At 35.4% G+C, this 17,924-nt stretch overlaps 1 protein-coding gene across 2 annotated transcripts in view; it reads left to right on the top strand.

Moving 5' to 3' along the window:
* BCKDHB (branched chain keto acid dehydrogenase E1 subunit beta) overlaps positions 1 to 17,924 on the top strand; it is a 108,182-nt gene that overhangs the window by 18,502 nt on the left and 71,756 nt on the right. For both annotated transcript variants that reach the window (XR_015772272.1, XM_005518161.3), the window contains exons 4-7: positions 4,424 to 4,557; positions 5,231 to 5,386; positions 9,321 to 9,429; positions 15,432 to 15,529. Coding sequence is in view for 1 of the 2 variants with exons in the window: in XM_005518161.3 (XP_005518218.2) it covers positions 4,424 to 4,557; positions 5,231 to 5,386; positions 9,321 to 9,429; positions 15,432 to 15,529 (497 nt within the window). In the remaining variant the exon portion in view is untranslated. The remainder of the gene's footprint in view (positions 1 to 4,423; positions 4,558 to 5,230; positions 5,387 to 9,320; positions 9,430 to 15,431; positions 15,530 to 17,924) is intronic.

The raw sequence follows: 17,924 nt of genomic DNA, 5'->3' as shown, positions 1-17,924 counted from the left end.
AAAGGGATGGTGGTACCAAGAAAGCTTAAATGTTGAATAGATTGTGTTAATTGTGTTAAGAAATAAAATTAGTAAACTGATGTAGAACTACATCTGTGAAAAATCCTAGATGTTTTAATGTTAAAAAGGGTCTTTAAAGGCAGGACTGATGGTAAATCAGTAACTAATTTTTGAATCTTCTACACAAAGTCCCTCGTGAGTAGCAAAAAAGCTCGTCTGCTGGGGCTTCCTTTTCTTTCCAGTCTTTTCTTCATGTGCAGTCTGACTGCTTCAGTTGAACTAATATATTCAGTTTCTCAGACTTTTCTATTTGACTTCTAATGGATGTCTTAAATGGAAGTCAGTGAGATCATTGGGACAAATAAAATGTTGTCCATGTATATTGTTAATTCTGCTCAGTACCAACATCTTTTAAGATGCATTTTTTTTAACACCAGTGACACAGAAGTATTTTGAAAACAAAGCACAGTTTTCCTTTGGCTAAATCACCAGCAGTACTCCTTAAACCACCCAAACAGTCCAGGGTGGACTCATGCAGAGTGATATGAAATTACTCAGAGCTGGAGCATTGGGTGGTGTGTTAACATTATAGGAGATTTAATATTGTTTGAATAGCTCATTTTTGAAGTTAAATTAAGATAGGAACATGACTCGTTGCAGTTACTGAAATCTGAAATACTTTTTTCCTGATGGATTGGAACAAATAAAGATGAAGCAGCCAAAACATTAATGCACAATAATTGACTACAAATGTCTGTAAACATGTTCTGTTAGGTTGCTATGAAACTCTTTATTCCTGGCGAGCGAGAAGATGACTGTGAGACTGCCTTAAAGCTGTTGTCTCTTACACAAAGGGTCAGTGGTAATTTGAACATCAGTGTTCCTACTCTTTGTTCTGAAAATGACAAAGATCACTCCTTTTTTATTTAAGTAAAATTGAACCAAGTATTGCTTTTTTCTTTAAAGTTTGTTCTTCATAATTTCAGATTTTCCTTTTTAGAGAAGACTTCTAGAGTGTTTTTCCACTTCCTTAACATGCATCTAGTCTTACTCCTGAGCTACTGGGACGGAGATATGAGAAGAATCATCCTTTTTTTTTTCACATAACCCTCCCAGTTTGCCATATCGCTTCCCTCAGTAGCTGGCAAAGGGCACTGACCTGTTCAGATGGCTGAAACCAGGGGTGTTTATAAAGCCAGGCAGGTTAATTGAAGTGCACAGCAGTGTAATGACTTCCTGCAGAGGCTGACAGCACCTGTCTTCAGATGTACAGGTGCCACTTCCACCTGGACTGACAAATCAGCTCCTTGAGTAGGTGTTAGTTTGTTTCAACCTTTGTGGCTGATACACAAATTGTAGGAAGTGTTTTAGGAAGTGTTTCTTTGTTGGTAAGGAAGTGAAATATGGAAACACTAAGTATCTGTGTGTTTTTTGTCTGCTTCAGTCAGGTTTCAGCTAAAATCTGACTTAGGTGGTTTGCAGAGGGTCATGTGAATGACTGTTTATCAAAATGGACTTTCTTTTCACATTTTGAAAAAAAGTGAAAAGTAAGAAAATGTGAAATAAAATAGATAAAAATACATAGGCTCAATGCATTTAAATGCTAAATATTTAAATATTTTGTGTTAGTTTTAGTAATGATTTTCATACTGTATCAATAAAATAGAAGGTTAAAGCAACACCATACAATTTTTAATGTTTGGGGAAATTAATAAATTTGTTTTATCCTAACAATGCATGTCTTTTTGTCATAAGTGGCTAGATTTTATAAAGAAAGCCCTACTCCTCAAAACTCTACCTGATGTTGTTTTCCAGTCTAATATATAGTAAAGTGCTTTAGGATTTGGTTTTGAGAGGTCAGTATTATTATTTTAATGCTACAGTCAAAACCATTCCTAAGTAATAAACGTCATCATTGAGTTCCCTAGCTCACTCTTTTCTGTTTTATGTCGTGGTGCTTCAGAATTGTGCCTTTAGTTCTGGAACTCCAAATTAGGTGCTTCACACTCCTCACATTACAGCTGTCTCATTACATTTCACTTTTGCTTTAATTGATTTTCACTTCATTTATTTAATCATCATCCATTGATAGCAGCATGATGCCTGTCATTTAATATCTCAGTAGTATTTCAGCAAGTTTTATTAGGATGTATTTTAGATTTTGAATTGTAGTTATATGCTAGTGTGGTGGAGCTAACATGCTTTTAAATTAATTCACGACCCTAAATTGATATTAAAGAACTGAAATTTTAAAGTTTGTACCCATTATTAGTTAAAAGCTCATTTTACAGGATTGTTCAAATACATTTCAGTTTTTGTGTGAGGGTTATTTATTTATGGAACCTGTGTATTAGGCTATTTCAGTGTACTCTGAAAAATCTGTTAATAAAGAATAAGGTTAAGCTATAAGTCTTAGATCAAAATATCCTGTAAGCAGGTGAAATGAAAAAACAATGATCTGCCAATGGACTTATTAGAAGCAGGAAAGTAGAAAGTAGGAAAGAAAATTACCAACATTGCCATACATCCTCAAAATGTTAATCCATTTTTAGTTTATTAAAATAAGATTTGTTTTAAATAAAAATTGTGCCAGTGAAAGAGAAGGGAATCAAGATGGCTAATTCATGGTATGCTAGATAAATAAAAGGGAGGCAAGGAAGTGTTTGCCAAGTGTTTATGGTACTACAGATGGATATGGGTACAGGGCTTCTGCACCTTCACAGTTGTGGTGGTAAGGCCTGGGCCAGCTACACATTTGCACAGGAAGTTTATTTTCCTCTTTTTTCGGCCACGATGTCTGTCAGTGGAGAGAGTGCACTGGAGGATGCAATATAGGAACTGAGATTACAGCTCCTTCAGGAATGAGAACAATTTACGCAGTAAAGAGTCCCTCTAGGGGAAAAAATAATCTTGGATTCTCTTTGTTTCCATTGTCTTGTATGAGAAATCATGGTGTTTCCTGCACTCGTGGCAGCTCTTTGGACTTGGTGTTGGCTGGTGTAGCCTCACTGACACCACCAACATTGCAGTATCATTTGATGGCATTTATTTTTTTACTTTTTGCTCTAAATGAATGCTCCTGGTAGAGGGGAGAAAAAAAGAGGCAGGCAGAGAGAGAGCCAAAAGCATATTCACTGGTATATATACATACACATGTGCATATGGACAGGATACAAGGGCTGACACTGGTATGCTGGGTGATGTGTGAAAATGAAAGATGTGTCCTTTAAGGATTTGTAAATCATGCCTCCCTTTAGTATATTGCAAGTACAGCCTTGGACAGTGGTTTTTCCTTAATCATCCCTTTCTGAAAACTTTTATTAGCTTTCCTTTTTATAGTTAAGCTTGCAAATACTGAAATTAGGAGTCCTCCTAGTAGCAGCTTTCCCACTTATTAGTTTAGTCTGGTTTTTTGGTTAGTTGTTTCATGGTTATTTTGTTATTGTTTAATTTATTTCATAGCCACTGGTGTGCACTGTGCACATTTTTTCCATCCAGTTTGAAGTCTTGGCATTTTCATGCGTGATGGATTCCTATAGAAACCTACTGTCTATCCAGTGTTCTAAAGGGAAGATTTAATAGCAGACAGAGATTTTTCTGCTGTACTCCCTTGGCAGAAAAGTACTGCTGGCAAATATTGTAAATATGTCTTATAGAGGATATTGTAGTGGTGTTTCATCTCCCTTTCACTCTTTCTTGTTTTTAATTTTATGCACTGAACAATTTTGTGTGCAACCATCTATTAGATTGATGTGTATTTGGGATCTGAAATTTCTGTGGCACAGAAACATGTCAGGACTTTTGTACTCCCATAGGGAAGAAATGAAATCAAATGTTTTGGGTTTGTAGCAGGAGCTTCAGTTCTTTGGAGACACAGCAGATTATATAAATGTGGCCTTACCTTGGGAGAGGAGAGTGGTGAGAATTGGCACTGCTAATGGGGAGTGTGGACAAGAGGCAGTATGCTTTTGTACAGGTGCTCCTGGACATCTCTCTGCCTTTGAGTAGAGACATTTACTTGTCAGTGCCTGGAAAAAAATGGAAGAAACAAAATTTGTTGTAAACTTTCAAGTATGCTTGTAAGTATTGTTTACTCCTAAATAAGCATGAGGGTGTGCATGTTTAAGTGTGAATGTGTCAGAACAAATATTTCTTCAAGTGTTAAGAATGTTGTAAGTTACAGAAACTGTTCTTAGCTTTCGTTGAGTTTCTCCTTTTCTTCCTTGGTGTTGTTGCAAGTTAAATTATCTGTACCTGTAATGGATGGTTATTACTGCTGCACCTAAAAAAGCCCATCTAAAGAGCCATGTGCTTAATTGCATGTGACTTGTTTATAAGTAAAATATTTCTGGGACAATATTTTCCACTTAGAGCTGGTTGTATTAAAGGAATTGTGTGTTTTGTTTTTTTTTTTTTTATATAGGTAAAGACAGAGTTTTCAACACCCCTTTATGTGAACAAGGAATTGTTGGCTTTGGTATTGGAATTGCTGTTACAGGTGCTACAGCCATTGCAGAAATTCAGTTTGCAGATTACATTTTTCCAGCATTTGATCAGGTTAGTACTAATAAATTTGAGAGTGGTTAAAAGAAATCTTACAACTGTTTAAATTACTCTTCTGTTAGCATTAGTACTTGGTTTGAATATGTCATTTTTGCAAATATAACCACAGCTGTATTACTAATATTTATGCATGCTTTAGGTAAACAGGCATAAATTGCAAACAGTGCTAGTACTGTCATGTAAACAGTAAACTGTACCAAGGTTTATTTGAAGGCCTATTAAATAATGGAAATTAAAGATTTGGTTTGAGGCAAATGTCTGTTTGTTTTATTTTTTGATTTTGTGGCTGTGTTGGCTTCAGCAGCCATAAATTCAACAGCCTGTGTCTTCTGAACACAGTCTCACTTCTGCATCCAGCTGCAGCTGGCCATATGTCCACAGGACAAAGTACAGATCTGGACTGGGCTGATTGACAGTACAGAATGAGGGAACAACTGGGTTATAGGGCTACCCCTGAAGCTTACACATCTAACTTGAACATAATAAATTATTGGTTTATTTGCCTTGGAAAATGTTTGTCTTTTACAGTATTCCTTTGCTTATAATTTCATCCTCTGAATCCCATGAATGGAACAGATGATGTAATTACATTACACGTATTGAACTGTCTCGATGCATAACTAGAGGTGCTGGACTGAATGTTACTTTTGTATATAAATCTTCCCAGATTGTTAATGAAGCAGCAAAATATCGTTACCGCTCTGGAGATCTGTTCAATTGTGGAAACCTCACCATTAGAGCACCCTGGGGCTGTGTGGGCCATGGTGCATTATATCACTCTCAGAGTCCAGAAGCCTTTTTTGCTCACTGTCCAGGAATAAAGGTATAGTAACTCTTTATGAAGATGAATTGGTTTTGTTTTTTTGTTTTGTTTTTTTTTTTAATAAAGGACCTGACTTGCTATGAGTCTGGGTGCAGGCAGGGGGAAGAGTAGATGTCAATCCACAACAAAATATCTGAATATGCTAATTAAAAACATTTAGAAAACCTAAACTGTGTTAAGTGTTTGAGAATTTATAGCCATTATTGAAGCAATCTTTAGTAGACATAGCATTTTGTATTTGTCTGTTTTTTGCACTATAAACATTTTACATAGTTTTGTGTCCAGTGTAGTACAGAACCTAAAACTAATAAGTAGTACTTTGCTTCCTATTTTTTAAAATTTCTGCATCTCTCTTAAGTGCATCATTGAATTTACTCAAATGAAGGACAGTGGTGGGCAGTGGGCACAAACTGAAATACCAGAGGTTCTGTCTGAACATGAGGAAGCACAGATTGCCTTGAGAGTTTGTGGAGTGTCCATTCTTGGAGGTACTCAGATTTTGTCTGCGCATGGTTCCAGGCAACTCTCTGTGAATGGCTGTACTTCGTCAAGGGCATTGGAGCAGATGACCCTCTGGAGGTCCTTGCCAAGCTCAACTACTTGGTGATTTCCTGAGAACTTTAAGGCAGGCTTTCTGCCTGAGGCTGTGGCATCCCTTGAGGTGAAGATCCCTAGTGCTTAGGTGGATAACTTTATTAGAGAAGAGGGAGTGGCAGCATCTGGTCATCTCAGGTCAAGAGACTGTTTGTCAGGCTCTCCATTTTTTCCTGAATAAATTTTTGTCTATGAACTTGTACTTCTGGGTTAGCTGGCATCCAGTCCATTGAGCAGTGACTCATGGCAGATTAATGTAGAAGATTTAAGCAGGACGAGTATTTGTATTCTAAGGACATATGTTCATTGTTTATCTGCTGTTTAAACTGTTGTCTCTGAATGATTTTGGTGTCCTAAAGCTTCAGATATTACTCATCTACAGGGAGGCCATAGCCATTTCTCCTACTTGTTCTTCTCTTAAGTAAAAAACCTTGTATTATTCACACTTTATTTCATTATTTTTGAGGAATGGGATATATTCTTGTCTTCATATGAGCTTTATGGTATTTGAGGTCCTTTTCTCAACTTGAAAGTATTTCCTGATTACAGACAAAAGCAATCTACAAAGTCTTTTGCCAGCTTATTGAATCAAATGTTTCCTAGAGCTTATTTAAAAACTAAAGTAGTTTATTGCTGTATGAAGGTGGAATTAGATTATTAAAATACTGATTCCAGGTCTAGCTAATTTCTGCTGATCTTGTAGGTCAATCTCAAATTTTTATATACTATACCAAGGGATGAGGTTTAGTGGTCCACTCTGGTGATTAAAGCTTTCTGATTCACACCAACTACCTAGACTGATGACTAGTCTTATCAATAAGTTAGTAAGTCAAAATTTTATTTAGTTGCTCCAGGTAATATAATTTTTTTGTTCCCACCTCTGATCTTTGTGTTGGGTTTTCATTTTCTTTCACTTTTCCTTGGGTAAAATGCTAAAATAGGTTGCTACCATTAAGATCTGTCATCTCAGTTAAAGGCACATTAATTCTGTGGAACTGATGGAACAATCTACTAGTGTTTCATGCACAGAAAAGTATTTTAGACTCTATCTTTTGAATATTATTAATTTGTGGAAAAAGTGTTGTTCCTTTAATATTTTTTGCAAAGCTGTATGTTGATGCTGTTCATAATGTTTCAAGATTGCTATTTTTTAATAACCCTGGCCCTTAAAACAGAAATCAAGAAGTTAAAATGAACTGATATTTCAGATGCATTTTCAAATGTCCCATATCTAAGCATATTTTCTCCATATTACAGGAGGAAAGACAATATCTTAAAAGCTGAGAAGGGTAGGGTTTGATCTTTGGAAAGAGTGACTTTGAAAACAACCCTCTTATTAAACTTTGTGGGAGGTTTCTGGCTTTTTATTTTGTGTTTTTCTTAAGTGGCAGTTGTAGTTTGGATTGCCCAAGCCCAAGGGAGTTTGTACAAATTTGGTTATTCGGAGGAGGATTATGGTCATTGGTACTTAGGCAATGCTTGTTGGAGTTTGGGGATGCTATTGGATGGTTGTATCTTTTGTCCACTGTTTTGAGGGTGTACATGGAAAACATTAATATTGATTCTCTACATTCCATCAAAAGAATATCTACTCTCATAGTTAGAAGCTTTCTTTTTTCTTTTTAATTTCCATACTAAATTTCTTCTTGACTAACTTGTATATTTAACTTATCTGTCCTTCACCATCCCGTTTATATCCTAAAACACTTGTACTCTTTAGTCTTTGTTTTGTTAGACTAAACAAATCAAAGTATCAAAAAAATCTTAACAATATCTGGGGCTCTTTTGGCATCTGTTTCATTCATTTTCTTTTCAGAGGGTTGAAAGAAAGAATCACTAAGTATTCCAGTTGAGTTTCTAGCAGCGATATTTGTGATAGGGCTAACAATTGTTAGGTCACTACATTGTTAGTTCACTACATTGTTAGTTTTTTTAGGACTTTACTGCATCTTTTGAGCAGATAATAAGTTCATATCTTAATTTCTACTCCTGAGTTCTAAATCTGTAACAAAAATGTAGTCCTTAAACATGTGACTTTCAATATGTATTTTTCAGTTTGTTTTTGTCAGTCATGTCCTCAGTGTGAACAGGATCTTTTTAGTATCATCCTCTCTAGTGTAGTGACTTCAGCTTTGGAGTAGTTTTCATCACCATGTTCTGACTTAACATCATAAATGAATAAGGTAAATAAAATCTGTCCTGAAAATGATTCATTCTTAAGGAGCTGTACTAGTGACATCTATTTGGTTAATTTCCTATGTGTCTGTTACCAAACACTTTGGTGAAATATTAATAAACTGCTTCTCTTTTGTTTACTCTTCACTTATTGAGTTAATTTTATGTAAGGGGAGATTTAGGTTGTGTTTTTACTATTTTATATTATTTTTATATCAATAAGTGATGTTACTCTCAAAATATATTTTGAAGCCATGGGTGTATTTAAAATGGATTTTTGTTTTTAAACAAGTGCTAGAACTAATGTTTTCAGTGACTTCTAATTTCACAGCTATAAAAGTGTTTGCTGGTAGACTTCATGCTGTATATTCCAGCTCTTTGAGGTCTCTGGGATGGAAGTTAGTTGGTTCTTCTGATTTGAGGGAATTTGGCTCTTGGGTTCTACTTTCACTTATACTGTGATAATCTGATAATTTTCTTTTCCTAATTGAAATTCTTCTAGATCATCCAAAGTTAACTCTTCTGTTGGCAAATTAATTATACTGTTTCTTTCCAAGTACTTGGATTACATCTGGAGGCTTTGCTTAGTCTTATTTTGCTTGATAATAGTTTAAGGTCTTCATTGGTTACTTATTTCCAAAATGAAGAAATTTCAAGCTTCCACCGTAAGCAAAGAAAGCCATCTTTAAATAGCTGTTTCCTTTTGTAGCCTTCAAAACTTATTTGACTAAGTCTGAATACCTTTTAGGTCTGTTCTGATGAATCTTTACCCAAGTGGCTGAGGATCACTCAGCTGCATTTTTTTGTTATACATCTACATTTATTTTACTAAGTTTATGTATATTAATCTGACTGACATTTTTCTGTTCATTTTACCTCAAATGTTTAGGTAACAAATGTTTAGAAGAGCACCTTAGTATTTAAATCATGTAATGTGATCCTCAGTATAGAGGGGAACTATTAAAGCCTCATCAACGAACAAAACAAAATTAAAAATGTGAAGTGTGTTTTAATAAAATCGTGCTTGTTAATTCACTTTGTGAGAACAGCTTGAGCTGTATGTAGATTTATTTAAAGCACATAATTGCTTAGTTTTAAGTATTATTGAGTAAGTTTCTAGTAGTATTGCAATTTTAAATAAACTACTTAAAAAATATTTTTACAGGTTGTTATTCCAAGGAGTCCTCTGCAGGCCAAAGGATTGCTGCTGTCATGCATAGAGGACAAAAATCCATGCATATTCTTTGAACCTAAAATACTTTACAGAGCTGCAGGTAAAGATTTGTATGTTGTATTTTCCAATAAAGCAACAATGTTTGGGGTTTTTTACACATACATGTTTAGTCACAGCTCAAACAGTACTTCAGTGGAAGTCTTGACTTGTTTGGTCTCTAGCTATGTTGTGGGCTGGGTTTTTATAGGAATTGTGAAAACTGAATAAATTCTCAAAGTTTGACTGCAGAGATAAATAAACACTTACCATCTGCTTTATGCTCAATTAACTTTGGAAGTGGAATGCTTTACAGCCTAAGGTTAAAAAAAGAAATAGCACTAACAGGTATTATTCTTTATCAAATTTTGATATAAATTTGGCCAAATTGGAACTGCTTTCTTGTGGTAACTCTAAATACTAAATTAAGTTTTGAGATCAGTTTTTATTTTTCCAAAAGAACTGAGCCCCACCATCACTGTTTTCCCAAAGTTGAAATTTCTTTGAAATGCTTAATTTCTAAAAGTCTTCAAAATCTGCCCATTTAGAATTTAACCTTATTTAAAAGTTAGTGTGATTGCCATTACTTTTGAACTTTCTGGTTCAGAGTAGTTTTAATAGCTCTCAATTACGTGTAACATATTGGAACAGCGGAAATTGACAGTGATGGTGTTTTAGTTCTAAAAATTAGCTTGTTACTTCTTTGTACTAGAGGAACTTGACAGAACAGAAAATAGATGAAAAGTTTTGCATCTGGAGGTAGGCAGAGAAATTGGATGAGCAATGGATAAAATAGAGCTGAAGCCATGACTTACCCATAGTGTTTCTCTCCTGTGGTTTTATAATGCTAACTGTGCTCGATCCATCAATCCAGTTTATAAATTGACTCTGTGTGGACTCAATTTGAGTGACAGACAAGGTGTTTCTATTTTGCTTTGGACCTTTTTAACAGCACTTTCCCATCGCTGCATCCATTTTGTCAGTAAATTTATTCTCTTCCTAGAAAGACAGTAATAAGGGAAAATTTTAGAAAACAGACATCAGAACTACAAAGAAATAGTAATATAACTCAGGATCAAATAGGATGTTTACTGGTAAAACTGCTTATTTGCTTGTATATTTCCAAAAAAAGGCCCAGAAGTCCTGCTAGCAATGTAAATTTAGAAGTGCAGCTATTTTTAGTGTGGTGGGGTGTGTTGTATCCATAGGGTATTGCATTCCTTGAGTTCAGTGTGTTTTGAAATTTACTAAAATTCACTTAAAGGTTTCTGTCTATTAATTTAGAAGAAGTTGTTTGAAAAATGAGCTTCAGTCTGAGTCCTGTTAAACAAAGAAAAAAAATGAAGTGTTTTTAAAACAGGCCTTTATTTCTCTCCCTTCCCCCAGTATTTACAAGTCACAAGTACAGACTGTAGAGTTAATAAAATACTTGCTTTCATACTGGCATGAAAGGCTGCACATCAATATCACATAGTTTTCAGAATATAGGGAGGTTTTTGTGTTTGAAGAAATGACTTGTTAAGCAACTGCTGTATCATTTAGTGAGCATAAATCAGGCTTGTGATGGAAATCTTGAGTAAACATGTGCGGAAGTAGTGTTTAGTGTGATCTATATGCTGGTCAGTAACTAGCTACAGCATTGCTGTTGGGAATTTCTGAGAGTGATTTCTTCCTGCATTCTGATGGCTAACTTTCAGAGACTTAACCTATATTTTTTGTCTTAAAATTTCTAAGAACATCAGTTTAGTGGTGTAAGTTGAAATTTATAGTACATTTGCATCAACATGTGACAGATAATTGTGACAGATAACTTCTTTCATCTATATGGATATTTTATTATTTCTACAATATAAAGCAGGAATATTTTACTGTATGGAATGGTTTTTCTGTTCCTTTTATTTTCATTGTAAACCTTTCTCTGTGTTATCATTTGTTTGTCATCTTTACCATTAAGCTGTCATTTGTGGGTTGGGTCAGCTTGGACTGGAAGATGATTGCTGTCTGGGAATTTCTCCTGTAGAATTGATCTCTTTTAGAGTTCATTCTTATTCTCCTGGCCATAGTCAAGGTTTCTGGTGATTCCACTATAGAAACCAAGTGGCCTGCTGAATTCAGAAATGGAACAGGGCCATCATGATTGGTAAGATCAAGATGCAGCAGCCATGAGATACAAGCCTGGTAAACAAGAGTAAGGTTAGCAGTGGAAAGAAGGGTTTTAAAAATATGACTGTCTTGTGTTTCATAGAGAAAATTCTTACAATACCCCATGTGAGTTTGTTGATTCTATCAGGAAAAATAAAATTGTACTGATTCAGAAACTTGCTTAGACAGTAAGCTTGAACTATGTCTGTGTCTATTGAGTCTTTCCATTAATGTCTCAAAACAGTGCAGGGTCTTCTGAAAGCTGGGAACATACAGGCTTTCCAAAACAAGAACAGAAAATGGCATCAGTTGTCCTTTATTACTTATCTTTTTTTTTTTTTTTCTTTTTAGCATGGTATAAAGCTTCATCTAAGATTTGAGATCTCGTTGTTCCAGACGAAAATAATTTTCTTTATTTCCATGATGATGGCTCAGTCATTGAATAATGAAATCATATTGCCCCTACTATAGCTTTTTTTTGGTTTAGCTCTATGTGAATAGACATGTTTGTTCAGAGGGCTTTATGAATGATGTTACATCAGTGGTGTAGGGACTATAGTTGAAAAATTAAGATGTTAAGGACATTAATGGGAAGGAAGATTTTCTGTCCGTAAAATTAATGTAGGCTTTTGAGCCTCATCATTTTCCTCTAATGGACTTTTCTTTCTTCCTATGAGGCCTCTAAATATTTGTCCATCATTTTGTTCAGAGTTGTTGATGTATTTGAAATTATAGCTGAAAATAAACTATAGGTGGGATAGTCTTTAAAACACAGGATATCTGTCCTTATTCAGATGGCCTGAAGCTAATATTGCTTTGTTTAAAACAAACAAGCCAAAAAATCAAGCTAAAATAATGACAAAGATCCCACTCCCTTTCCACTCCAACTACCAAAAATTTATAGCCTTTCTCTGAGTGTTCCTGACAAGGTTTGTTTCTTGTCATTAATTACATTAGTCTTCAGGTATGTGTCTCCATATTTTGTTTATAGCTTCTCCTTTTTCTTTATAATTCCATCAGATAATTTTACTGAAAGAAACACTTCTGTATTCCCCATAACCTTATCAATAAGTGGGACTGAGCAGGTTTGGGTCTTATAGCTGCCACCCTCAACCTTTGTGGTAAGGTCTGTGCCCCTGTGTGTTCTTCCTTATGGCTTCTCCCTCTTCCTGTTCTCCCCTTTTGTGTTGTAACGATCCTTTACTAGACACCCTCTGAGGACAAAATGCTGTCTTCTTTCACATAACCAAACAAGTGTTTATCAGAAGTATTGTGTATGTTAATTTTCCTTCAGTTATATTAGGAAGGAGCAGAGAAATGTAAGCCTTTCTGAGTAAAAATCTAGAGTTAAATATGCAAGTACATGTGCAAAGAGAGAATTCTATTGCTATTTAACTTACGAGATCATAATGTTACTGAAAGTGCCGTAGTGATGTCCCCTTAAATGTCAGAGATACTAAGAAAATATCTGAATTAAAAAGGAAGAGGCGGCTTTGATTTATAAAAAGTGTTAACAGCCTGTGCAGTGTCAAGAGAACGTAATGGTTATGAATCAAAGGAGAAGATGAGTCACCTTGACATTATCAGGTTTAGACGTCTTGTGGAGAACCTACTCTGATGTTTTTTGACCTTTTCAGTTTCATTTAATTGTACTATATATGACATTGGTGGTGTAGAAATAAATACGACTTGCATCAGTGGTTGTTATAGAGACAAGGCAGGTAAGATGAGAAAACATGTATTTTCTTTCTGCTGTTCAGACTGCTCCCTTAGAAAATACAACAAATGTTGTAACCTCTTAAAATTAACTTGTCATGGCCCCTTTTCACTGATAATTACTTTTTGTTAATTGCTGTATTTGAAACTTTTGATTTAAAATACTTTATTTCTTTAGTAATAGATTGATAGGCTGCTTTGTATGTAAACATTGTTATCCTGGATTAGATAATTACTATGAAAGAATATTAATAGAATAATTTCATATGCTGTTTTTCATCTATATTAGTTGGGAGAGGAGTTTTTAGAAAGGCAATGAAGACAAATCTATGCAAATTGGACTTTCCTATAAATTTTTGACAAGCTAAATTTTAGATTTAAAATTGTCAGATATTATAGATGAGGTCATTTAATGGACATTTCATTGCAGAATGGTTTAGCTATAGTAAGAAATAAGTTAATTTGTGTAATTATATGTTATATTTCATTTCCCTAAGTGGATAAAACCATTATCAGAGAAAAAAATTTTATTTCTGTATCATGTACACCTTCTAGTTTTTCCTCTGGCTCATCCCACCTCCTTCAAAACCTTCTCATTCATGTTGGTACCCTGGGTTTCCACTTGAAGGTCCCGTGGTATCTTTTTAAGTTCCTTGTTCTCCAGGTTTCATGTAGGTGACCATTTCATGACAAGGACAGTTATGCAATGCCAATTAGTGTAGTTGTGGGTTTCATTGTCTTTCAGGATCTCTTTCTGTTGCCTGAGGGTCATACAACGTGTAAAATCCATAGAAACCTGGCCTGCCGCTAATGTGCAAAGAGCAAGGGCTGGATGTGCCTCTCTTCCCTTTCCTTCCCAGTCCTATATTTTTCTAGCCACTTGTTATTCAAAGAAATTATTACAGAGCAGGGTGCTTGGACTAGGTGATCTGCAGAGGTCATTTCCTACCTCAGTCATTCTGTGATTCTGTGTATTTAGAAGATTTATTTTTTCTAATTACTACTAGAATATGTTTTAAGAAGTATTATTTGACTTGCTGGTGCATAGACAAATTCATCTTTAGATCAAAAACAGTATTTCTTTTAAAACAGGATATATGGATATTTTTATCATAGTTTTAATCATTAAATCATTAATGTATAGTGTGTTGGAGCATTGATTCTAAACTAGCACAACTGACTGAACATTTTTCCATCTGAAAACTAGTACATGACTCTTGAATGGAACTACCTTAAATGTCTTTGGAGAAGACATTTCCTGCCTGATTCTTGCATTCTCTCTCTAATTGTGGTGTATTTTTGGTGAATAGATAATATTTTTTTAAAGGAAAAATATTTAAACTTATTTTAAACTGCTATAACCTGAAGTTCTTGCTGATTCTTCCTGTGTAGCTTCTGAAAACCTTTTACCTCAATTGAAACATAAAGCTGCAAATCATCTTACTTGGAGCATCAGGAGGATGCTGGCACAGCTGATCCTTCTTGTCTGAGTATTAAAGTATAATTTCAAGGCTAGATGATTTCTAGAATAATCAAGAATTCTGATTAATTAGTGGTTACTTGAGATTTTTTTACCAGCAGTGTCCATTTCCAAATCTGATGCTGATATTCTGACTTGATGTACACCAGAACTTATTACTATCTTTTGCATGTGTATATATGCATCATCTTGTTGTGGTATGTAACATAAATTAAACTCCACACTGGACATATTTGTAACAGTCTAATTAAAAAGAATTTGAACTGCAGCTAAAACCTTTGAATGCTAATACTCAGCTATTTTAGCCTAATGCTAATAGAATTACACAGTTGTTAGTGTTGGAAGATCTGGAGATCATACAGTCCAGCCCCTCTGCCAAGGTAGGGTCAGCTAGAGCAGGTGACACAGGAACACATCTAGGTGGGTTTTGAATTTCTCCAGAGAGGGAGACACCACAACCTTGCTGGGCAGCCTGTTCAGTGCTGTGCTACCCTCAACATAAAGAAGCTCTTCCTCATGTTGAGGTGAAGCTTTTTCTGGTTTAGTTTATGGTCGTTGCTCCTCATCCTGTCACTGGGCGCCAGTTACATACTCAATATAAATTTGGTCTATGGTTTTAGATGGCTTTAACATTTAAGAAAAATTTTAGTGTATGGTTTTATGGATAATATTGACTAATAAAGGAATTTAATGCTTATTTTGTCTTCCTGTCTTTTTTTTTTTTTCAGTGGAACAAGTTCCTGTAGAGCCCTACAACATTCCACTGTCGCAAGCTGAGGTGCTGCAGACAGGCAGTGATGTGACAATGGTTGCTTGGGGCACTCAGGTCTGTAACTCTCTAACAAGCTATTTGTCACCCAGCAAAGCCTGGCCTAGGGGGTAGGTGGTGCTTGCTTTCAAGCTCAAGTGCCAGACATGAGTGTGCTGTCTTCCATCACTATATGCTTAAACAAATGTTTGCCAGTGTTTGTATTGCTATGAAACATGCTTTTTATTGTGTAAGTTTTTACTAATTTTTGATTGAAGATGGCTCTGGAAGTGTAGAAGAGGTACCTGTGCATCAGGTTAATGATTTTTCTATGATTATGAGAATGATAGATTTAAGAATGGGGTAGTGACATGTAACTCTCAGGAAGGCAGTGGGAAAGAAAAGTTCAAAATAGTATGCTGAAAGAAAAGTATAGATCTTCACTGTGTGATTTAAAGAAGTGTAACTTGGGGGTCCCTTTATACAGAAAGTTAAAAATCCATGTAACATTTAATACAAGTAGGGATTGGTATAGTTTTGTTTCTAACAGTTACATTTCAAAGCTGTTCAGGAGCATCATTGTCAACCCTCCCCCTCCTCCCCTCCCCCCCACCAAATTAAGATCTGCAAATAGTGAAAAAGCTGTTAAGAAAATACATCTTTGTAGTCCAGAATTATAGAAAAGAGATTTGAGTCTAGTTTGGACTAACCAGAAGTTACTATTTTCTTGGCCTACTTGTATCTGAGAAACTTTTAGAGGAGAGGGTCTTAAAATTTCTGTGACAAAGCATATTGACCTGATCTTTGTGTTTGTGCCTATTTGTTGTTATGTTATTGGGTTTGTTCGTTTTGTTTTCTTTGACATTTCTAATCTTCAGTGCTTGTCTGTGGTAGTTTCCTTGTCTTCAGACTAGTTAATCTCCTTTATATCTGTGGTTATTCCTACTAGTTTCTGATAATTTTCACCGCTATTAAATTATGGATTTCTTAAATATCTTTACTTGTACTTGTTTTTTTCCAGCAGATATTGATAAAGTAATTAACTTGATAAAGTAATGGCTTAAAAGCTGGCTATGGAGATTTAATAATATCCTGAGTTTACTCAGTAGGCAGTAGTACAGAGAGGACTTGCAGTGACATGCTTCAAAAAAGCTGTGTTCTGGTTCTTGGAAAAAATTATGACACACTTTTCTTTTGGTGTGACAAAAAATTGGACAGATGTGCAGACACATCCAGGTTTAGGAGCTGACCAAACCCTGCCTTTGGCTGTGTCATACAGCAAGGGGGCAGATGTTTCACATATATGAAGTAAATCCAGTTGTGTTGGTTTGTCACTGGAGGTGACAGTATTCTGCAGATCAAATATGTTCAGCAAGTTTGTGTTGAGGATGTGTTCAGGTGAAGCACGTAAACTTGGAGTTTTTAATTGTGCTACCACTCCAGAATTCACTGTCAGTAGGCAGAGGGGTTGCACAGACTCATTGATAACTTCTTTTATGGTTTTGGACACAAGGGGCATGAGGTAGTTGCTTGTCAGCTGCTGCTCTGGTGAGGTTCCCTGATGCTGATTGTCCTGGGTGGTGTTTATGAAGGGCAGAAAAAACTTCTAGTTCCTTCCACTTGTGCTCAGACTTTTATGTCAATAACTAATCTGTTTATTGTCATTAAATAATCCATCTCCCCTTTGAGCTAGGTAAGTGTTTATACTTTTACAGAGAACAGCACGTCTGTCCTGTGTGCCATATTGAAAATTTTCAAGTATTCTTACTACAGCCACAGATGTATTAGAAGTTTAAACAAAAACACTGCAAGCTGTATTTTCTTTCTGGTACTGCAATTCTTCTATTGATGTCCCTTTTAAAATTTTCCCTTTGCATTTAGGTGTTCATATAAACATGATATAGTTTGTGTTTAATTCCTTAATCATCTTGTTTCAGTGTAGAATTCATGCCTGTATAGGATTTATTAATGCCCTCTGACCTTTGGGCGACTGACACTGCCTGACCATGTCCATGTTGCTAAATTCTGTTGTCTTCAGGATGAAGATGACCTCATCCAGTTTAATTATTGGGTCCTTGACTTCAGCCTCTTGGCTATACCTAGAAGTTGCTTGATGAAGGTCATTTGCCGTAGTCCTAACCTGTATTGTGAAATGTTCTGGCAAAGAGAGCATCAGAGTTTATTTGCAGCATCATATTGATAAATTTTTTTATCCACATATCTCATGAGCAAATTCTTCTTGCTGAGATATTTGTAGAGAATAATCTGAGTTGTAACAGTTGTTATTTTCCATGTTGGAGCATTTGCATGCAAATATTTGTTTTAGGGAAGCCAATGATTGAACTGCATTTTGCTGAAAAGTGTTTTACAACCTTATGTCAAGATACAGTTTTGAATGTATGTAGTATTACTTTCTTTCCTGTTCTTAGCATAACATACTTTATGGAAAGGATGGAAATAGATGTGGATTGTT

The sequence above is a fragment of the Pseudopodoces humilis genome, chromosome 3 (assembly GCF_049639895.1).
Source record: "Pseudopodoces humilis isolate 2021_Gansu_Grassland_sample_001 chromosome 3, ASM4963989v1, whole genome shotgun sequence".
Lineage (NCBI taxonomy): Eukaryota > Metazoa > Chordata > Aves > Passeriformes > Paridae > Pseudopodoces > Pseudopodoces humilis.
This window is presented reverse-complemented; position numbering and strand designations above follow the sequence as displayed.